Source organism: Micrasema longulum, unplaced genomic scaffold, assembly GCF_059751315.1.
Source record: "Micrasema longulum isolate JH-2025_06_02 unplaced genomic scaffold, ASM5975131v1 h1tg000161l, whole genome shotgun sequence".
NCBI lineage: Eukaryota > Metazoa > Arthropoda > Insecta > Trichoptera > Brachycentridae > Micrasema > Micrasema longulum.
Genome location: NW_028277366.1, coordinates 197,435 through 222,669, shown reverse-complemented (window position 1 = coordinate 222,669; position 25,235 = coordinate 197,435). Strand labels below are relative to the sequence as shown.

Sequence of the window (25,235 nt, the reverse complement as noted above, 5' to 3'; positions counted from 1 at the left end):
TCTCTGTTGCAACAAGTTTAGATACATACACACATGTTTTAAAGTGATTAAAAGTCTCAATCTTAGGAGGTGTATTGAATTATTTAAACACATTATTTATGAGATTTAATGAATTTTTATACCGGCGTGTATTACTTTATTACGTATATGTGTAAAAAAATCATTTTTTATTCATTATTAGTTTATTTTGATATTTTCCTTGATTAATAATTAAATAATTTATTTAAATGATTCGTGTCTACGCAGCATCGAAAATACATGAAAACGAATTTTATTACCATTACTATGATTTACATACTTAAATAAATAATAAATTATATCCCTTTGGTTAATCATTCTCCTTAGAATGGATTGCCTTAAAAAACAGTTTTTTTAAAATATCCTTTTGGTTTTCCTATGTTTATTTCATATCTTATGGAAATCCCATTATTAAAATCGTCATTTCGCTGTTTGTAATGTAATGACGATGAATAATTATGAAGGGTATAACACGTCACTGGCATAAGGAATAAATTAAGTTAAAAAATCCAAGGGTCAACTAGTTAGATAACATAATTATAGGACAAATAACATTCATAAATTCTTTAGAATCTTTATTTTACTGGGTAAACAAACTTATTTAATAAAATAAATGGTGGAAATATACAAAGATTCCTGAAGATTTCATTTCTTGTAATAACTCATTGCGCAAGAATATGAAATTATTGTATAGCGAGTTTTGTTGAGATGCTCTCTTTTTTCATTGGCAGCCCTACATACCTTCTGAAAAGAGGGAAGGCAACAAATAACAAGACAAATACCAAAAGATGCGTTTGGAATATTATTATTTGTTTATTTATATTTCATTTTTCAAGCACTACAAGCACAAGCAGTCTTAAGATGATTTCGATTTGAATTCGATTATTTTCAATCGAATGAAAGTCCGAAAGCATTCGATTACTGAATTCATTCTAATGAAAGTCCGAATGCAGTATTTCATTCGAATGAATTAGTAATTAAATGAATGAGTGAATTAATTAATTAAATAAAGGGTGATTTAATGCATTCATGAATTAAATTAATCTCTTACTTTATGAATTTATAAATAAATAAATTAAAAAAATTATGAAATGTAGAATGAATAAATGAACGATTTAACGAACGAATTGATTGAATTTACTATTTGAAATTTTAAATATTTGTTTGACATCTTGGGGAGAGGTGCAATTCTTTTTTTAAAACCCGTTTAACTCCCTGTAATCCTAAGAGAATCGGCAATTCCAGATCTATGTAAATCCGTGCCCAGCCCCCCACAAGAATTTATACATTTTGATTATTCTAAATAGTCTCCAGGCCCATCGCTGTTTTCTATGGAATACTGGAAATGAATTATTTATTCAATTAATTCATTCGATTATTTTTATCTCGACGACTTAACGTCCTTTCCATTAATTTAACTTTCAGAGCTAAATTTCGAAACAAATGTAAAACAAAAAATAGTCTTTATCATACATAACCAATGTTTATAGTTTTTATTAGTCTGACAAGTGCAAATCATTTTTTTCAATTGCACTTGTTTGACTTAAATCGAATAACAATCAATACGTGTATCCTGTAATATTTACCTTGTTAAACGTATAATGTAAAAAACGACCTACATAACATCAAAAGTACAGTGTTCATGGCTAAGTTAACAGATTTAATTAATGAATGCAAATAATTAGCAGACGACATTTAATATAAACACCTTTTGCGTTTGGTCATTTAAATTTCCATTCAAGAGTCCATGGTACAGTAAACATCAAAATATCATCAAGTAATTTAATTACGTGCGTTAATTTCTAGGACAATCTAGATAATATAAGGACGTTGCGTAATATTTATTTTTGAAGGCGTTGCGTACCCCGTTTCTCTTTTTGTTCGTAAACATAAAACCTTCACTTTTCCATTAGATTCTTATCAAAACCTATGACTATTTCATGCATGAGTTTCGATATTTTAATTCGTAGAATACCGTCACAAGTCACAAGTACTAATAACATTGTAGAATTGAATAAAATATTGTACAAATTATACTGCGATGTATCAGTAATAAAGAAGTTATATTTCAACAATGTTTGATTATGTCCAAATGCTTGCAGACTGGCTGGATTTCCTCCCTAGGGAGTTGTTCATATTTAAATTTATTTCAACAGAGAGAGAAAAATTTTTGAGAAGGGAATATGGAAGTCAAGGCATTTACAGGGCTTATGACCTGTCATTGGCTGGTTTAAGTGGCCACTTTACACACTGTGTAACATTCACCATTCTGCCCAAGTTTGAACATCCACATTTCCTCAACTCTTCCATCTGTTGACTTTTGTGAAGTAAAAGAGCTGAAACCTTTATCACGTGGGTGAGATTCATCCGGCCGAACCAAATCACCTACTTTAAACCAGCCAATGACAGGTCATAAGCCCTGTAAATGCCTTGACTTCCATATTCCCTTCTCAAAAATTTTCCCTCTCTGTTGAAATAAATTTAAATAAGTTATATTTCAGTTACTAGGAAAACCCAAACTGATTGCCCCTGTTATAGGTTTAATTAAATTTAAATACATTTTCATTATATACATTCAAACGAAACTTATATTCTTGTAATTATTATTACCTTATACTTACTCGATTTTAATTTGAATTATTTTATTTCCATAATTATATAAAATCATGATTTAGATCCCCTGCTTGCACTTGTATATAACATAGAAATTTGTTTAGTCTCCCACCAGTCTGATGATGTTGGTCACGACGAAACCCGGTCACTGGTAAAAAATTATAAATAAAAGTGTAATAAAACTATATACGTATTTTTATTATTATAATGATAAGTTAAACTTAAAGATTGTGTTGTGGTCCTGTGGCTAGTGTCTCGGATTCACTGGCCAAAGATCCGTGGTTCGAATCCCACTCTACCCCAACTTGATTCCATTTTCTAATAGTGAGTTATCTACAACTCGTTGAAAATGGACCTCAAAATTAAACATAAAAACGCAAATATTTTTTTTTTCAAAAACACCTATAACAGAGTAAGATAAAAAAATAAGTTACTTCTTAAACATACAAAATTATAAATATGGTACATACGAGTACCTACCTATCTATCGTCGTTCAAAGTTTACGTATTTTAGATACGTTACACGGTCAACTGTTAAACTAGCCTCGCGGGTTCGATTACAGCGAGTGTGAAGTAAAAAATCCAAAAAATATATTTTTTAAATAAGAAAGTTCACTAGTTAAAAAAAAGAATATGTTTTTCAATAGACTATCAAACTATGTCAAAATTTAAAAAAATTCCGAGCTATGACTTTTTTTAAGTTTTGTAATTATTCCGCCAGCGACGCCACGAGTTCTTGTCGGTGAGTTCTGTTGATTGGTCAGTGGCTTCCCGGAAACCGGAAATCTATCATTCGTTGATTCGGAAGATCTTGGGACGTAATTGAAAGTAGTTCATTTTTATCGATTCTTTCATACATTTTCGAGATATTTCACCCCACAATTAAATACTCTAATTTTTACCAAATGTAAGAAAATATTTTTATACAAAATTTCCCGTTGCACTAAACATCTTCATTGGTCTGGGTGTTGTGTATTTTATATAATTTTCTTCCATATCCACTATTTCCCACCTGCTAAAGAGCCTCTAAAATAGAGCCTCAGCAGCTTATTCCTTTTAAAAAAATCACTATTACACCAACATTTACTTGTATTAGGCGGCCTCCGTGGTGTAGTGGTTAAGACACTTGACTCACACACGGAAGGTTCTGGGTTCGATTCCCGATGAGAACACACAAATTAAATGTGTTTTTTTCAAGCCTGGATGTACTGTGCTGTAATTCACCACTGTAATTGTCCTCAAGGCGTGTTGTGACAAAAAACCAACAGTGAGTTTACGTTTAGAAGAAAAATGAAAGCAATATTCAGGAAAAAATAGCATGAAAATTTGTGGATGCGATAATTTGTCTATCAAAAAGCTGATTAGGGTAAAAAAACTGTGTGTTTCAAATTAATTCTTGGCTCATAAAAATAATAAGTATATTTAATCAAATTAAAATTTACCGAATTGCATTGTGATTTTTGATCATTTTTGCGATGCTAAAATTTATTCGATAGACAAGCAAAGAGAAATCTAGGAATTACTAAAATTATTAATTAAAGATTAACATTTTATTTACTGGTGCCGAATAGATTTCATAACGTTTCGTCACTGGTTATAAATATTGGCATAGTTTATTCGTCTTCAATGATGGCATAATTTACTTGATTGACACCTTAAACATACCTCCTACACTGACCTCCTTAATAAATTAGAGTCAATATGACAGATGATGTGAAAGGAGATTCAGACAAAGGTAATCAGAATTTTTTCTGGAATGTAATAGAAAGACAAGAACTTTTATCAGAAGATTATTACTAAGAATGACTGAAAAAAATAGCATTAAATATTTAGGCATAATAATAGTTAATAGAATGAGAAAACTTATATATGTATTTATTTGATTAAGGAATATATTGACCATCAAAAAATTAAAATCAATTTACTTTGCATTCGCCCAATCCATATTACAGTACGGAATAATCGGATGGGTTGGTGCTTTTAAAACAAATATCTTACCAGTTGAAAAAATACAAAAATTAATTATGAAAGTTATTTTGAAAAAACCGTCTACTTTTCCCCCTGTTCAATTATTTTAAAAAATTAAGGTTTTAGATATAAAATTGTTTGCTTCAAATATATAAAGAACAAATAAATAGTAGTATTTCTAGGTCTCAAAACATAAGTACGCGACCTAGAACAGGTGGTAATATCTTAATTCCTAAATTAAAACCAACTACTGCACAACATCATTATACTTACAGAGGAATATTTTCTTTAATGAAATGAACAAAGATAGTAAAAAGTACAGTCGGGAATACAATATATTTAAGAAAGAAGTAAAAAAATACATCTTTAATTCTTTTTTATGTAACACTGTTTGAAAACATCGTTAATATCTTTTTTGTAATTTATGTATGTTATTTTAAAAATATTATTGATTAAAATAAAATAATCTTTTGTAAGACGTCACTCCTCATTATGTACACAAGAATTGTTTATTTCTTTTACGTAATGGGAAACGCTAATGTAAATATATGTATTTGATTATTGTAAAAATTGTATTTAGTTGTAATATTGTATTTTAATTTGTTATAAATAAAAATATGTATAATAAAAAATGTAATTTCTTTGCTTTTTACCACTAAAAATTAAATTTGTTTAAACACGAAAAAAAAATTCATACAACCTGGCATTCAACATTGTGTTAAGACATGGTGAGGTTACTGACATAAGTGAGGTTACTGACTGCATAATAAATGTAAACAACGAATGTCTCGAGCAAGTAGAAGAATTTGTGTATCTGGGAAGCATTTTTTCAAGAGATGGAAGAGTAGAAAAAGATGTTGAAAGAAGAGTGAATGCGGGCAACAAAATGAACGGAGCACTAAGCACAGTAATTTCTAATAAAAATATGTCAATCGAAGCTAAACTGGCAGTGCACAGCGGAGTTTTAGTCCCAACACTTATGTATGGAAGTGAAACATGGAACTGGCAGAGGAAGGATGAAAGCCGAGTGAACGCGGTTGAAATGCGATCTCTTAGACGAATGTGTGGGAAATCAATGTATGACAGGGTTACGAATGATGAAATCAGGCGAGAATGTAAATCTGAGACAAGTATAATTGATAAGATTAAGAAAGGGTCTCTAAGATGGTTTGGTCACGTAGAACGAATGGACGACGAGAGAATGGTAAAACAAGTATATATGGCAAAAATGAACGGCAACGTTAGACGAGGACGACCAAGGAAGACGTGGCATGATCAGATAAACCAAAATCTTAAGTCTGGTCATGTCAAAAGCAGACAGAACCGAAGGGCATGTATGACAAGATGTATGAATGTGGAAGAGGCTAGGATTGTATGCCAGGATAGACGTGTGTGGAGGTCCATTCTCTCTGCCTACCCCTACGGGGAAATGGCGTGATGGTAGTAGTAGTAGTAGTAGGTGTTCGCTTAAATTATGTGCCACTTTATTATTTATGTATGTTTACTATAAAAACGTATCTGTTTAAGTAAAAATATAATCAGTTTTAAAATTTTGAAAAAAAATAAAATAGCAAAAGCCTTATTGTAGGTATCTAAAAAAATGTTGCGACAATCACGGTACTTAATCTTTTTTTATTTTTTTATTCAGATAATGAATATAAGTATACAATATTACTACTAAATACAATTTTTATATTAGTTCAATACGCATATTTACATTAACGTTTCGCATTACGTAAAAGAAAAAAACAATTCTTGTGTACCTACGTAATGGGGAGTGACGTCTTACAATAGTTTGTTTATTTTATTTTTTGTTATTAATATTTTTAGGATACCATATAAATTACAAAAAATACATAAACGGTGTTTTTAATCAGTGCTACACAAAAAATAATTATAAATATAACTTTTCACTTCTTTCTTAAATATGTTGTATTGCTGACTGCACTTTTTATTTTCTTTGTCCATTTCATTAAAGAAAAATATTCCGTTAGTATAAAGATGTTGTGCTGTAGTTGTTTTCGATTCGGGAATTAAGATCCTGCCACCCGTTCTTGGTTGATAAGTTTTGGATTTTTTTGCTCCGCAATAGGCCAGGAGGCCTAATTAGAGTGGTGAATTTTCACTATGCGATTCATATGAGCTAGTGACGTCTTTCAAAGTATGTAGTTCGTTTTTATCAAAATACTTTTTATTATTTTTTTAGTACATTTTTAAGAAACTTTGCCGTTTTTTACCGCGCGCAAGAAAACATTTATTGTATCCAATTTCCAGTAGGGCTGAAGTTCCTCATTACACAATAAAACGAATTAAAAATGTATTGCCGAATCACGTGTATAAAATTCAGAAATTTATGCTGGTAACTATAATCTCATTAGTAAAAAGATGGTAAAACATTTTTTGTTACATCTTTTTTTGCTTCAATTAGCTGTAAGTGGCTTCTAAAAATCTGCGCTGATAAAATATGATGTCGGCACAAAACGCTGTCGAAATTTTGCGTTCAAGATGTTTTCTATAGAATTTTGAAAGTGGGTTACTGTCCATAGTTCCTGTATTCTGTAATGGCAATAACAATAAACGTATGTAGTTTGCATTTCGGCACATCTTCTAACGCCAGATTACTTGCCAGAGTGATTCTTCATAAAGTTCAACACATGCTACATATGTATCACACGTAACCCGTGTTGGGAAACACTCGTGTGATGAGACGATACATTAATATGTAATCATTATTCGACACGCGTGGTGAAGAAATTGTATTCATCAAGCGTAAGACTTATTTTTGAAATATTTTTTCATATAAAAAAATAATGCCTCATAGGAGAAAAGTCACTGAATTATCAAAATTTTATTCGTTCTAAAATATATTCTTTTAATATGCTAATATATCTTCTTGCCCATACTGATCATCGTGCTTTTAGATGTGACAGGGTTTAAACAACACCCTGTATATACACACACACATATACATAAAGACCATTACATACACATACATATATCACAAAATCAATAATCTCATTTTTTATTAAAAAATGTTAGATACACCTATTTTATTACATATTTGAAGAAGGCACTTTACGAAAAACTCTCATAGTTCGATAACTAGAATTACATACCTGCAATAGGCATCCATCGCTACCCAAGGTTAACTGTTAATAATATTTACATTTTACCTTGGGTTGTACTAAATATGCACACATACATATTTGTGCAATAATAATATGGTAAAATTAAAACACTTATGAATGAAGAACGGCGTAAGTTAGATGACTAGAAATACATATTAGTTGTATGACCCTGAGACATCAAAGAATCGATCTCATCGTGTCATATAATTAATTTATTATAATATGTTTTCAATCCATATTGACGTGAATACCATAAAAAGCCTTGGTTCACAAAATATTCTGAAAATTGAATACCAAGGCCGAGAATTTGATGTTTTTGATGGCCAAAGAGGTGAAATTAGTATCGACTACTAATGAGATTAACAAAGAGTATAAACAAATTATCACTGTTCATTCAAGCTCTAAAATATATGTTACTAAGTTAAAGCTTACGGGTATATTTTAAAGGAACGTTTAATGGTTTCATTCCTATAAATATTATACCTGTCTATCTATTATAGGAGCAAAATTCATACTCATTTCTTGTATACCATCACAACATAAAAATGAGGAACTTCAGCCCTGCGGGAAATTGGATACAAAAAATGTTTTCTTGCGCGGAGTAAAAATTAAAGCATTAAATTGTACTGCAAAGTTTCTTGAAATTGTACGGAAAATATGATAAAAAATATTTTAATAAAAACGCACTACTTTAAATGACGTTACTGGTTCATGTGAATCAACCTATGATCTGAGAGCTATGGAAGATTTCCGGTCTGCTTGTCGCTTCTGGACCAATGGAAAGAACTGAATGAGAAAAAGCGGAAATGAACCTCTGACGTTACACGCGGAGTTATTTCAGAAATACAAAACTTAAAAAAATCGTAGCGCTGATAATACGATATAAAAAAATTGAAAAAAAAAATTTTTGACTTAGTTTATTAGTCTGTTAACAAATAATAAAATTTAAAAAACCACTAAACTTCCTCATTTAATAGTAATACATTCAAATTTCCTATCAAACATAACCATAATACACGTTTCACATATTAAAATGATGGTTAGGTAGTGCCAAAAGTATGTAATAAGAATGGAAATCTGATACACCATCAACCGTGCGCCGCACCCCTCTCGCTCCTCCCCTGCAGAAGTAAGCAACCATTTGTTTTTTTTAATAACTTATTTTGAAAAATTTTCTTCGTTCTAAATATTTTTTTAAATAAGCTTATATGTCTTCTTGCCCATACTGATCATCGTGGTTGTTTTTTTTTTTAAGTTTAAAAATGTTGAGTATTGAATATGTTAATGATATTTTAATGTATATGTTTGTATGTAAAGGCACAATAAGATACGCATAATAAAATATATACGTTTAAAATAACCTAACCATAGCAATATCATTGCTGCCTTGTACCAATGTTTTTATTTCAATAATTTTACATAATTTATGTGAATAATTTACTAAACGCTATTTACTAGTACTGTTATGGGTACATAGAGTTTTAGACACCTCTATGTTTTAATGAAAAATATTGATCTCTAATAAATTGTCAAGTTAAAATTGCGGCAGGAGTTCCTAGAAAAACATTTAATCTATTATAAATATCAAGGGGGAAATCAGCAATAGGGGTCAAAGTACGAAAACTGTCCATTAGCTACCAAGAATCGTTCGTGCCGAAGTTTTGCAGAAGGGCTATTTTAATTCAACACGTACGAACTGGAAAACCGTAGCCACTTATGATATTAAAAGTATTTTTAGGATCGAAATTACACCACATAAAATGACATATCCATATATGATTACAAACAGCACTTTAATCATGTTTTTAATCTTTTAATCTAATCTACATACTTTAATTAAGAAATTTTAAAAAAACAAGCTTTTTTTAGAAAAAAATATTATGGTGGCTTGCATAAAATAACGTTAAAATTATAAAAGGTATTTCTGGCGTGGTAAAGCTACATAAAACGGTTTTTTTTTTCGGTACGGTCTAACGGTATTATGTCAGCCTCGTGGTGTAATGGTCAGCGAGTTTGCCTACCATGCAAGAGGTCTCGGGTTCGATTCCCGACATGTTTGACATGAAATATTTATTTAAAAGGGTGGTTTCACACTAGAATATTTCATAATCTGAAGCGTAAGACTGATCACCTTACCTTCATGTAACAAAATTGATCGAATTATGCTGCGATTGGTGTATCAATCCAGTGCCCTATGCACCATTAGGTGAGGAAAGGGAATGATAAAGATATTTTTTTTTTTCAGCATTTACTTTTTATTATACTTAAATATAACACTTTGTTTAAATACATATATATATATACCACACATGTGTTCAATATTAGTTAGAACACTACTTATTTCAGTTAATAAATATATTAAATATAAATATATATATATAAATATAAATATATATAAATATATATATTTATAAATATATTAAAAGGAATAGCTAAAAATAATAATAATAATTGGAAGTTAATAGTAAAATTATTTAAAAAGTACATGATAAAATAATAATAAAAAATGCTTATGTTCCTCAGAAAGCAAACCAAACTAATCACAGACCATAGATTAATTCTATGCCAAAGACAAGGCAAGTACCGAAATTTAAAGAAAATATTTCAAATTATTTTTTTTTTACATTCCACCTCACCGCCTACACATTTAAAAATAATGTTGCTCATTGTTGATGTACACATTTTTTAATGGATTTTTTTGAATCGGGATGAAAAATAAGTACCCCATTTTATTTTTCTCTTCCCAGGCTATCTCTATACGAAAAAAATGTAATCGGTCTCTCCGTTGAGACGTGAAGGAATCACAAACAAACACTCTTTAGCATTAAAAATATTGGTATGAATGGATTAATGATAACATGGTGCACTGGGTGTTGTTCGGAAGGTAATATGAAACTGATATTTATGTTTTATTTTTGCATTTTCACATATACTTTACATATACTTCCACTTTTTCATTATGTCTATATCAACTCAACACAAGGCCATTGGTCTCATGGACCTTTGGGATTTTTGACTGTCTGCGTAATCTATTTGTATGATACGTAATCTATTTGTATGATGTTTTTGATTAAAAAAAAGTTATTTTTTTACGTATTTTTTAAGAGGTACTGTTATGATAATTTATATAAAATACTGAAAGTTAAATAAATTATGATGTTTTAAAAGGTTCATCGAATCGTAAAATAAAATGAATAATATATTTTCATATAAGTGGGGATACTTAACCCGATCATTTAATTCTTAAACCACGTACCTGTAAGGTTTAATTTAAACTCCTGCTGGTCTGAAAGGCTTAGAATCCGCAGAATCAATTTGGATGAGATTTCCCTTGCAAGGGTGATTGTTTGTTTTTTATTAAGATTTAGAATATCAAATAAAACTCACCAAAAGTAGAGTCCCCAGGACTGGATGCTCTCTGCTTCCTGTAGGCTTGTAAAACCAGATAGGTACCAAGGAAAGACTGCAAGTTGCATGCCAGGAATCCCCAATGGGTGAGATAGATCACCCACTTTCCATAGTCAAAGGTATCCTGCAAGGACCAGATCAAACCACTCAGGAAGATCAGACTTGTGGTGATTCTGTAGGCTAGAAAGGCCGGATGAATGGACCCTGATATTGAGTGCCAGGGTCCTCTGGTAAAACGGGAAGGGTCCGGGTGATCCAAAGAGAATTGGGACTTGTGGAAATGACGCTTCCATGTTGAACACTCCATGTTTTTACTTCCAGTTGTTATTTGCGCTCTGCACAAGACGCAAGCATCTGTTTGTATGGTTCTTGTTGAGAAGAAAAGAGTCTGTAAAAAAAGAGCAGAAAACCTTAGAAATCGGAACTAGAACTAGAACTAGCGGCTACAATTCATAAGTGGATTATTTCGTGATTGTCACAAAATTAGGTAGCGACATTTTATTCTGTTCTGCAGTTATTAAAGTGTTACCATAAGATGAAAGCCATTAGAATATTGGGGCTCCGTGCGTGATTTTCCACGTGGTTTACGGGGAACCAGTTTTTGGTTTTGGCTTATTAGATGGAAACTGCATTTATTTGCTTGCTTGTTATGTGTAATGTTTATAAGTCTTAAAGTGGAGTTTTCTAAAAAGTTTTATGTGAAAAATAAAATAAAGTAAAATCGATATGCATGTATGAAAATGTACATTATATTTCAATGAAAACTTTTTCGTCGTAAACCTGTAACTGAACATGTTTAAAAAAAACACTGTGCATATTATATTTGTTTTTATTTGAAAATTTATTTATCAACTCCTACGGATTTGAAAAATGATTATTACATGCATTTTACAAAAATAAAAAAAATATTTTTTTATTCATACTTTGTTGTTGATAATATTTTTTACATCTTTTGAAAAGTTTGTTCAAATCTTTTCTTTAGTTTTGTCTGGTATTTATTGTATAATTTCATTATATCTATTAGTCTCGATTGTCCTTGTCTCGTTTTGGAATGTTGTGTGTGATATTGTTCTGATATTCTGGTATTATTTTCATGTTTATAATATATTTTTTCAAGTTTTAGTTCTTTGTCTACAACGATGTCAGTGCCTAACATAAGAATAAATTTGAAAGATTCTAGTTGAAAAGGTTCTTCTTCTCTTTTTCTTTTCCACATCCGCTCCTAAGTGGAGCATGTGGACATCACCAGTTGCCTCCAGGAGACCCTATCGCCAGCCAGCACTCTCGCTTCTTCCCATGTCAATCCAGCGCCCCTTAATTCCGCCGAATAAAGTTCATTAACATTTAATTGTTTAGTTTTTTAAAGAGTTCTTTAGTTGGTGTTAGATAAGGGAGGTCATAAACTAACGTCAATGTTTTATTTTGCTGTCGTTGTAGTCTGTTTATGTCATGTTCATATATAAAACTTAATGTTACTGTGTACATAAAATTGAATGTTAACTTCCCATTATAAAATGGGGCCAGGAATTATTTGGGTCCGAAGGACCATTTTACAAAGTGTAACGGAGTAAATTCAAGAGTTTATATAATGTTATTAATGAGTGGCTCTAGTTCTTGATTATCACATCCCGATGAACCTAATGACTGTCAATTATAATGTCTGAAAAGTAGAGTATAAACATAGTAAATATTAAGATTTGCAAATAGTAAAGTTATTTCAAATTTGTAGATTTAAGTTTCACTTGTCTTTTATTTCTTTAGTAAGTTTCATATTTGTTGAGTTATTTGTGTACCAAAAAAGTTTTTGGTACAATATTTCGTTACTTCTTTTATAATGACTACCACATTTTTACATATTTTATATAAACCTGACAGCTCCCTCATTACCGAAAACTGCATATATTTTAGGCAGTGAATTGAAAAACATGCAGCCAAATTTAGCATTCGAATAAATTACTAGTTCCATAGTACTCGTGCATACTACATACTATTCAACAAAAAAAGACGTTTCGTGGTCCCGTTTTCAGCACCTCAAAACTGAATTGATTGTGAAGCCTTTTTTTAGAATGAGTATAAAACCTTGTTAAAATTATACAAAATATTTGGCCATAAGGTGTAAGTAAGGTTTCGCAGTTCTTCCTTAAAAATTGGGCACTTATTGTGGGCCTTATGTTTTATTTGAAGTATTGTCCATCGCTTTCCAATACTTTTTCCCATCTTTCTGGCAGCATGCGGATACCGTGTCGGGAGAATGCTTCATCTTTTGAGGGTATCCACGAATCGACCCAATTTTTGGTATCTTCATATGATGTTCAAGTGCTGCTTAGCCAGGCCACGTGCCATCGTTCGGAACAAGTAGTATTACGAAGAGGCAAAATCTGGTGAATACGGCGGGTGAGATAAAATTTCCCAATTGAGTGTTTCGGAAAAGGTTTAAACCGGCGCCGGCGCCGCAACGTTTGGAAGAGCATAATCATGCAGGAGAATAACTTTGTCGAGTCTGGATTAGTGGTGGACGCGCTTTTCCCTGGCTGCTCGACTGAATATCTTTTTTTTCGGTAGACAGTTCCAGTAATGGTTCCGTCCGGTTTAAGGAACTCATAATACACGACACCAAGCTGATCGCACCAAATACACAACTAGAGTTTTTTTAATGCATGTTTGACTTAGCTGTAAATGTTGAAGCATGGCCAGGTGGCCGTCGAACACTTTCAGCCTTTCACTACGTTTTTTGTCTTCAATGTCAAATTTACCGTTCTTTAACTTTTGAAACCACTCACGGCAACTTCTTTTACTTAAGACAGTTTTGCCATATGCTTCCACAAGCAATCGATGCGCCTTAGTTGCAGATTTTTTCAAATCGAATAAGTCAATCAAAATTTCGAATGACTCTTATTTGACTTCAAACTCGCCATTTTCGCACACAAAAGAATATATTATGCTGATAAAAATTTACAAATATTTCAGGGTTACGTTGTTGACAGATGTTCGCTTTACGATAATGGCTCTTTACATCTGACGACTTTGATCATAACTTACTGGTGGCGCCAAATTTTGTCATATGGCAAAAACCTATTTGTACACCTTATACAACGGAGATGAAGAATATTATAATCTAGAATGGAATAAAGAAGTCTGGGTTTATGACCGATCATTGACTGATTTAAGCGGCCACTTTACAGACTGTGTAACATTCACCAACTTGGTTATGTTTGAACTTCTATATCGTTTCAATTCTTTCATCTGTTGATCTTTGTGAAGTTAAAGAGCTGAAACCTTAATTATTGATGCGGTTTACATTCTGACACAAAACATTAAACACGATTGAACATTCATTGAATAATATTAAAGAGATGGAAAAATTTAAGGAATATACCCAGATGTTCAAACATTTCCAACATTTGTCTTTCCATAGACCGCTGACTGCGCTTAATTTTGGTAACACTTCTGGCGTGAGTGACACGGTTGCAAAACCTTATGTTGTCACCGGCAGAACACAAGGGTAGACTTTGGCCTTCAGATTGTTAGGGATTTCCTTAATTCTGAAAACGTGTTTCAGCTTTCCAAAAGCAGCTAAACTTTCTCAGATTAATCTCCGCAGTTTTGCAGTTTGATTTAGGTTTCCTGATTTAATTATTAGTAATAAGTCAATGCACCAATACTTCCCTACACTTAATTTTTTTAAATATGTTTATGCCTCCATTCGATTGCGAGTGATTTTGGTTTTCTACACTTAGCTGCAAATATTTTTACGGAACTTCACGAGCTTGCAAACGTCAAAAGTGCCATCCTAAGTTGCCGCCAGTATAATAAGAGTACAATTCGATATGCAAGAACAATTAAATGAATTCTCCATACGTACTAGGAAAACATTAAAAGTCTAACAACGACAATTAATTAAAATGGCGCAAGTGTGGTGAAGGTAGAGCATTAGAATAATTGACAACTTCTCAATTAAGATGTAAATTTTGGATGGTTCTTTTTTAAGGCATGCACAGTTTTATTTCAGTGCCGAAATACGACGTTCATTGCCAAAAAAATAAACTACATAGGTACTCGCAATAAAACATAAAAAATATTCGGCTTATAAAAATTGCAAGAAAATATTCCTAGCAGCTTCACAAGATACAAAAATACCTGTTCTAAAGTTACATATAATATGTATACAATATATTGATATATTATTTATTTATTTATATTTATTTATTCTTTTTTTTCTTTTTTAAACTAATATTAATACTAAAAATAATGTGACCTTCCTGGGGTTACCCGTGCCGAGGACACTTAACAATATACCTACATTTAAAAAAATATTTTTACATTTGAGAATAAACAAAGAAGACTTTATAAACCCTACGGGAAATTATTAACATAAAAATGTTTTCTTGTGCGCGGTAAAAATTAAAGCATTTAATCATACGGCAAAGTTTCTTGAAAATATACTAAAAAAATATTTTAATTAAAACAAACTTCTTTGAACGACGTCACTAGTCCATATTTTTCAACCAATGTCAAGAAATTCCGGTTTGCTTACCTTAATCGGCAGAACTGACAGAAATACAAAACTATTGGAAAATCGTTGCGCTGATAAAACGATGCATAAAAATTGAAAAATAAATTTTTTTGGCTAAGTTTAATAGTCTATTAACAAACAAAAAAAAATAAAAAACCACCGAACTTCCTAATTGAACCAATTAGTGACGCAGAAACTTTACTCCACGTTTCTTACATAATTAAAATAGTCATCATTCATATTTCAAATAGGCTTCTGTGATAAAAGTGGCCACTTCAATGCGATTACAAACTGAAATAAATCCCTTTTTTTTAAAGTTTGAATTCTAAGTTGTATAGACTATTAACAAATAAAAAAAAATTGAAAAAATCACTGAATTTCCTTTGTAAGGTTCCAGAGGGTTAAATATAGTGTTTGCGCAGAACAAACGGTAGGTTTAAAAATTTATTGCAGTCACAAAATAGCCTTTTATTAACTATCATACCTGCACGTAATTGTAATCAACTATTGGAAACACATCTTAACTTTACGAAAAAGGCTTTAAATACATTTTATTATCCAGTTAAAATTTCTAATTGAATATACATGTGGAAAATCGATCTAATAACCTTGCATAGTACCTCAGAGCTCAGAGCAGACTTATTTTTCCATCATGTACAGTCATTGTACGCTCCATCACCATGTTGCTCATGTATAAAAAGAAAATAATATAACATCACGTTCGTTTTCTAGGAAGTTACTCTGACAATATTTCTATGGTACTATTGTAGTTCGGCCTAATAAGTCCAAGGCAAGACGCGCGAACTTTGATGTAAAATGAAAATAAAAGTGCAAAACCGGTTTGTAAAATCGAATATCAGAAACCAGTTGAGCGGGTCACGATGCACGATCACTTCCAGAGGAAACGGACGATATCATTAATTCTAATTTATGATACGCTCAGCAAGTACACCGGAACCTTTTTATACACTGTGGATATGTTCCACGCAGTACTGTATAAAAACTTTACTTTAAAAAATGATGGATAGGATCTATGAAATGTCAGTTATAAAACTTTTTCTTTTACGTAATTTGAATTTTAATCATCAGTACGGTGTACAAAGTGTATTTGCGGGCAAAAAAAAATCCCTGCGTTTTTTACAGAAGAAATCTTCTAAATGCATTGAAACTGCATTAAAGTAATTCAATTTTCACTGTAATTCAGTTAAACTTTAATAATTCGTTAAAATAGTCATTTTGTATGAACATTTGTAAGCGCACAGTCCGGCACCGGCGCGGCGGTAACGAAATTTAAAAATGTATCAAAATTCAAAATCATTTATTTTTCAGTACAGAGTGAGACTTGGAAGGGGGACGACGTTTGTTGAAATTGTGTTTTTTTTTTGTTTTTTCATAAAACAAATTACATTCAAATTTGAAAACAAATCGTATAGGGGAAGTCGAGGCAACAGTTCGTCTCAATAAATAACTAATAATATTTTGTCTTCTGGCAACAATGCAATGTACTGTGCCAAATATTATTTACTCATTTATCTACATTATAATACTTCATTTACTGAATATTCTACATATATATATATATATATATATATATATATATATATGCACCACAACAGGCCAGGAGGTCCAATAACAGAACACCCAGGCTTGAGAAAAATTGCATTGAATTTTTGTGTTCTAGTAAGAAGTTCTAGTAAGTTCGATTCCCAGTAGGGAATCGAACACGAAACCTTCCATGTATGAGTGAAGCGTCTTGACCACTTTACCACGGAGGCCGTCTAGCCACCGTTATGCATATTTTTTTTATTTTTTTAAATGCTATTCGCCGAAAAAACTTTTCAAATGTATTTCTTGGCACGGGATTTCCCAGTGAGAAACACATTATAACCAAATAATGTATATTTTTCATCAATGAATTACTTAATAAATAAAAATAAATTATAAAAAAAATAAGGTAGAATCTACCTTAATTTTACCTCTTTAAAATATTTATTTATGCATTCAGACTTCATAACTTTGTCGCTATTTTTTTAAATGTCGTTTATTTAAAAAAAAAAAAAAAAATTGTGATTGAATTGTACAAAAAATATTTATCTTTGTACTTCCAATAAAGTCAAATTGACCCCATCAAATTCTGCCAGTGTTTGACCCAAGCTTCCCAACGTTGAGTCATACTTGGCCAGATCGAAAAAGTATGTACGTTATATACCCAAAGCGCCAAGTCCGTTTCGGTGGTATCGTGGCCTTAGCAACAAAAATAATGTGACCTCACCGGGGGGTGGTTACCCGTGCTGTTTTTAAAAAATATTTTTGCATTTGAGAATAAACAAAGAAGGCTTAATAAACAGAGATAATTAACAAAATGTTCAGACAGTTTTTAACACTTCGCATTTATGTTTACAATTAATTTATGTACATCTGCATTATTTACATTACAAAACGCACAATTAAAGAGCAAAAACATAATATAAGGTATGTATTTGTGGAGCAGTCAATTCAATATTGGTTTGGGCGAATGAGACAATCCATTTTACTTCTACCTAGCTCTGCTATCCATTTTTTTTTATAGTATATGGATTTTAGGAACAAATTTTTGACCAACTCTTCTTTTGAACATTCCGTTTATTGATTGGCTGGAAAATATTGCTTTTAGCAATAAATCTGCCAAAGTACTAATTATTTGTACTTGAAGTTTTAAATAATAATAATAATAGATACAAGTATTGTATTATTTCTTTATATCGTTTTTGTTACAGAAGTATTTTTTTAATGCTCATTGCCATATACGAGTATATTATTGTTATTAAAAACATTTTTCCCTTTGTGTTATGACATTTAACACTTATATGTTTATAAATTTGTATAAACCACTTTGATTTAGAGTTGTACTACGACCGGTTTCGAGGTTACTACCTCATCGTCAGGATTTTAACTAACTCTCTCTAAAAATTACTCGCGTTGCTATTTATATTATAAAATATTGTATTAAAGAGACAGAAAAATGAAAGAAAAAGAGAGAAAGAAGATACAATGAATCATAAAAGGAATATTTTTAAAAGAGGACTCGAGGTTAAATTTAATTGATTTTTTATTATTTGAAGTTTTTGATTGTGGCTTTACTAATTTTTAATCGTTCTTAATTGTCTAAATGAAAACCATTTTTATTGACATGCAAAATTTCTGCACCCCTATCTTGATTAAAATCGTGGTTTTCGGATGATAGATGATTTGCGAATTCGGAGAAATTATTATTACCGAGACATTTTATATGTTCTTAATTTATCAAAAACTTCAAATAAAAAATAATAAATTTAATTTTACTTCGAGTCCTCTATTAAAAATATTCCCGTTATGATTAATTTTATCTTCTTTCTCTCTCTTTCTTTCATTTTTCTGTCTCTTTCAGATAATATTTTATAATATAAATAGCAACGCGAATAATTATAAGTTAGTTTAATTCTTGACGATGAGGTAGTAACCTCGAAACCGGTCGAAGTATAACTCTAAATTAAAGTGGTTATAAACGCATAAATGAAATACGAGTATGTAAACAAATTATTAAATATTTTGAAATTTATTGTAGAACGTTTTTATTTTTATTGTATCTATCTATTTAAAACACTACACAATATATTAGTTGATTATAGAGACACAGTTTATAGTGACAGTTACACAACCAGGAACGACCAATGCCCGTGAACTTTCCCCAACTCGCTAGAAAATCCTTGAAGAGTCGGGGAATTACCTCATATTGAACTCGTTTTGCAATTTTTGTCAAAAAACTGCCTTTTTGCTAATGATGGCAGAATACCGCCCCAGTAGCTCAATCACAAATGACTATCGACGTGCTAATAAACTACGTGATAACAATTTCTCATCATGGTTGTTTATCGTATTCGCGATCACAATGGAACATCCGTGAACACCTAATATTGAATGTCAAAATATTTACGTTTCCCGACGTATAATCCTGCTGCTCAATAACACATTTGAATTTCGCCGGTGTAAATATGGAAAATATTCCAAAACTGCTATTTTTCTTTATTTATTTATTATTTATCACGTTATTTATTGCATTTAGCCGGCGTTCAGCAAGCCAAATCAATCAAAGCAGTCGCCATAGTAATTGTAATTAATTTTCACTTTTTTTCTATTAGATACTCCTTGCTATTTGCAAATGCAATGTATTGTATTATTTGTTATAGTAAACGCTGATTTTTGGCCAATGAACCGTATTTATTTACGAGGAAAACAAAAAACAAACCGACACGAGCGTTGACTTGGAGATTACACACGCGTTGACTTATGACTGTGATAACTTAAGCAGGTATTGCTCAAATGCTTGCATGTTTTTAAGCACGACGAAAGTTATTTGTGATTGAGCTACAGGACCTCAAGCCTGATGGGCAAGTGCGCCAACTCCTACACTACGTGACGGACTTATCCCTACTCGATTCTCCTTTTCAATATCTAAAGCATAAATGTAGGTATTCTTAGGTTAGAATGAGCGGAAATCCCCCGATTTATTAATTGACTCGAGGTTTTGTGTTGTGACGCGCACGTTTTTAATAAAAAAACCTATGTATTGTATTAAACATCTGAGTTGCGTCATCGGAATAAAAGAAAACTTCGAGAGTAAAGAAAAATTATAAGGCGTACCATCAAACCAAATAATGGCTAAAACTTCACAGATTTTAGATATTACATCAGCTTATTGTGGTGGACGCTGTAATAGTGTCTAAAATATAAAAAAATACACGCATAACAACCCAGAAGAATGTAGTCAGTAATATGACTCAACACGGATTTTCTAGTGAGTCGGGGCAAGTCCACAGGCATTAGTCGTTCCTGGTTGTGTCACTATAAGCTTTTTCTTTGTAATCAATAAATGTGTGTGTGATATAATGAGGAACTTCAACCCCACGGGAAATTGGATGCAAAAAATGTTTTCTTGCGCGCGGTAAAAATTAGAGCAGTAAATTGTAGGAAAAAAATTATATATTTTAACAAAAACGTATTGCTTTGAATGACGTCACTGGTTCATATGAACCATCCAATAATATGAGAGCATTGAAGGATTTCCAGTTTGGTCACCGTAAACGAACCAATCGGAAGAACTATCATAGAACAACCTCTGACGTCACGCGGATTTATTTCAGAAATACAAAACTTAAAAAAATAATAGCGCTGATAATACGATATATAAAAAATAAAAATGTTGGCTTTGTTTAATATTCTTTTAGCAAATTTAAAAAAAGACACTGAACTTCTTCATTGTAATTTTGGTTGTACCACAATTTAATATGCATATGATTCTTATTTAGAAACTTCGCTGGTCTGTCTTTGAACTGTATCTTCTTTATGTTATTACATCATTGTCGACTGTTTGATCCGTTAAAATAAATAAATACATTAGCAAATATAGAATTGAGAATAGTTCAGAAGGAGCGTAGAATCATATTTGAATTCATCGGACTGTGTTCAAAAAACCTCCCACTTTGCCTCACTTTCGCCGCGCGCATGCGTAAAGTCACCGCGTAACGTTGCCAGAACGCGAAAAATACAATCATAACACAAATATACGAAAATTATATATATATATTTTTAAAGTTCTTTAAAATGTTATTGTAGGTACACGCGGAAACATTGATCGACACAACATAGTAGATAAGTAAAGGGTCATTTAATAAGAGTAATTGAATTAGTGAATTTTGAACTTAAAAAAAAGTAACAAACTTTACTTTACATAGAGGGGATATTTTTATGTCATGTTAAATAGTATATGATGAGCAAAGTAACGTGAAAAAAATTGATTACCTTGGCAACACTAACAAAATGTCCATTTTGTTTTCTTTGACTATCTGACAGGTAGAAAAAAATAATTTTTTTTAGTAATGGATTTGCTATTTACACATGCATTTGCTGCTTACACATGAAATGTAATCCTACCCTGTGTCTTTTTGATCCCTTAAGTATTTCTACAGTTTTAAACGACACAACACGGTATATTTGAATTCAAGTCGGGAGTTGCGTCCTGAGCGACGTCTCCTTAGAAACTAACGATCACATCGTAAAACTACTCCTTTAAGAGTAGTTTAGTCGCCTTCTGTTTGATGCGCGTATGCGGTTGCTGGACTATTCTTAATTCTATGATAAATACGTACGATGCTCAATCTCCTCCCACATACCAAGGAAACATTAAAAAAATATCCAGTTATCAGATAAATGTATTACAATAATGAAAGAGAAAATTGAATAGAGGAAAGATATGATAATGTTCATGGCTGGATAGTAGCTGAACAACATTAGAATTTAGTCATTTCCAATTAACATACAAATTACGAACATTAAAACGGCTATAACTAAATATTGTAATTATTATTAACATTAATTAACCTTCGTCAAAAGGAAAATCTTTTATACAGCACGTGTGCAATAAAAGTTACAGTTTTAATATTGGTGTTAACATAAGCTACGTCTGTTTTTTCCAAATGAAGAGAACAACAAAGGACAACAAATAAAAAATACAACGAATTAATCAATAATGTATTCTCCTTCATTATTTTAGAACAAATTACTCAGTATCAATACTGTATTCTCTTTCATTATTTTGCAATAATATATTCTCTTTCATTATTTTACAACAAATTATTCATTATCAATAATGTATTCTCTTTCATTATTTTACAACAAATTATTTAATAATTCATAGCATCTTCACCGTACACAGCGCAACCCTGGATGGAACGCAAACAGAAAGAGGTGTCGCAAAAACTCACTTTCGTCCACTTCATATTCCATTGTGAAAGCTTGTAATCAAATATAATAACATATGTAACGTAAAAGCAAACTAAATGTCTTGTAGAGCAGAAAAAAAGTCTTTTGAATGACGTATAACTTTGTTAATTTTTTTACCTTTGGTGCTCATTTTTAAATTTTGAAAAAAACGGACACAACTTATGATAACAGTTTTTTAACGCGGTTTTTCATATAAAATACTTATATTTGCTGACTTAAAATGCAAATATTCTTAATAAATAATTCTTCGTAAGTTAATTTATCATATAATTGAGGTTTATGTGTAATAAAACCGATTTTACAGTTTTCCTTTTACGCTGTAAAAACAAGAATATTTTAATAGTATTTTTTTAACTTTACCGCTCAATTAATTTGTACATTAACAAATATAGTTTCGTTTGGAAAAAAAATACATATCTCCGTTTTATGAGAATGATTATTTTAAAGAGTTAGATGTTAGTACCAATGTATCCTTACATGGAGTAAAAAAAATTATGATACGGGCATTTATAAATATTAACGTATATTATTCAAGTTTCATAGTCATATTTCTGTGTCATATTTTCAGGTACGCGAGTAGAACTTAATAAACAGAGACAATTAACAAAATGTTCAGACAGTTTTAAACACTTCGTATTTATGTTTACAATAACTTTATGTACATCTGCGTTATTTATATTACAAAACGCACAATGAAAAAACAAAACATAAAATAACTATACATTTGTAGAGCAGTTGATTCAATATTGGTTTGGGATTAATATGTAAAGTAATAAATAATTTAAAAATTAGAACATTTATAATGATAATAACAATGAAGAAAATTTTACAGATTTTGTCATTGGCGATATGTGGTTTTAAAAAGGTTATTAAAGTTCATTATCACACTACACGTGTATCAATATTAGAGAAGTATTATTTCTTATTCTGAGATTTATGCATAATTATTTTTGAAGTATTTATTCAGTTACATAATAACTTTAATATCACCTAATCATTGATAATTCATCTTACTGGTAATTTTTGTCATTATTTTTCATTAACCAATGTCGCAGAATAATCGCCGTGGAGCACATAACTCATTATTCCGGCTGAAAATTATAATTTTTCAGTCGAAAATAGTTGTTTTAAATGACTTGCTAAACAGTTAGACTTAGACTAGTGAGCAGTTGCTTAGCGTTAATTTGTCATACGAATTACCAATTTATTTACAATAATTAAAGGCAAAATTTTACCTAGAATCAAAGAAAAATTCAAAAAAAAATTATTTAAATTATAATGCCTGTATTTCATTTTATAAAAAAAAATATTTGGCTGCCATTGTTCTAATGTTCCATTTATTACCATGAGAATCAATGTATCAAAGTTTGGTTTTAATTTTATGAGGCATAATCTGATGGTCAAGAAGTAATTATATTTCAGCAATATTAAACTTTTAAGTTTACATAAATACCTTAAAAAATATTGTTTTTATCTAATGCATGTTTATTTAATTTTTTTATCGCGCGATTTGAATAAAATAGCGTTTAAAATGGTTAAATCGCATGATTGCCTAACTTTTTATCTGACTACAGCTTTAAGAAATTATTTTTTTACTCGATTTAATAGAGTTTCGAAATTTTGATTTTGCGAACTACATACGCATAAGGCATACTTAAAAAATGAAATAGAGAGTGTAGTGAGTGTCCTGACAAAGAGACATCTCGAAAACGGTAGACATGAAAAGTCGGTAAGTGGTTATATACTAATATTTACTAAAGCTAGGGTTTCCTAGGACAGCGGTGCCCGTATCTTAACGGCCGTAGTGAACGGTGATGCGCTGGACAGTCGTCGTAACTGTGATTAGAGAGTGGTTTCCTAGAAAAACGTTGTTGATAACACTGTTTTCTTAGGAAACCGCTCTCTAATCATCGTTACGACGGCTGTCTACCGCATTATCGTTCACTACGGCCGTTAAGATACGGGCACCGCTGTCCTAGGAAACCCTAGCTTAACATTCGTTAAAATAGAAACTGTTTATGTGTGTAATATTATTAATCCTGCTTACAGAATACAAGAGGACGAAATTTTTGAATTAAAATCTTTTTTGTTTATCAAAATAAATAAGAAAAACGTCACGACAAAGATCTTTTTATAATCGTTATTTTTTTTTGTTCCGATTTTGCGAATGTACACAATCTTTACCCATCGACCTATTATGTGCCTCGACCGTAATTTATTTATTTATTTACACCTTTTATCAAAAATACAATTTTAAGTTCACTTTGCCCAGCTAACAAGGGTACATACCCCGTTCCTAGCTAGGCAATCACATTCTAATATATGATAATAATTAACAAATTAATAGAGAGCACATACTAATAAAATATAAACTTACTCGTATACACATTTTGATACATATACATTCACACATACACATATATACACACACATATATATATATAAACACACACACACATATATACACATGTACATACACCCATACGTACATACACCCATGCGCATACACATACATACATTCATAAACAATTTATTTATAGTGCGAAACTACATGATTGCCATCTGAGAGTATATTATTTTAAATAATTCCATATTTTCATATTTTATTTTCGACATCCTGTAAGAATCTCCAATTCTCGGCATGCATCAACCTTATGACTCCCTACGACCAATGTCATGAAAGAGCGAGGTCAACACCTTCCGCAACTTAACAACAATCCCGTCTTTCCACGCTTCTGGCAAAAGGTTATGGACCTTTTTGCCTACGTAATAGTGTTGTCTCGGTGCCA

General features: G+C 31.2%; 1 protein-coding gene across 1 annotated transcript in view; it reads right to left on the bottom strand.

Annotated features, from left to right (window-relative positions):
• The window catches only part of LOC148284075 (protein rolling stone-like), a 48,669-nt gene that overhangs the window by 8,034 nt on the left and 15,400 nt on the right, over positions 1–25,235 (bottom strand). Inside the window, exon 2 of the mRNA XM_088242725.1 lies at positions 11,115–11,523. Coding sequence (XP_088098851.1) covers positions 11,115–11,442 — 328 coding nt within the window. The 5' untranslated portion in view covers positions 11,443–11,523. The remainder of the gene's footprint in view (positions 1–11,114; positions 11,524–25,235) is intronic.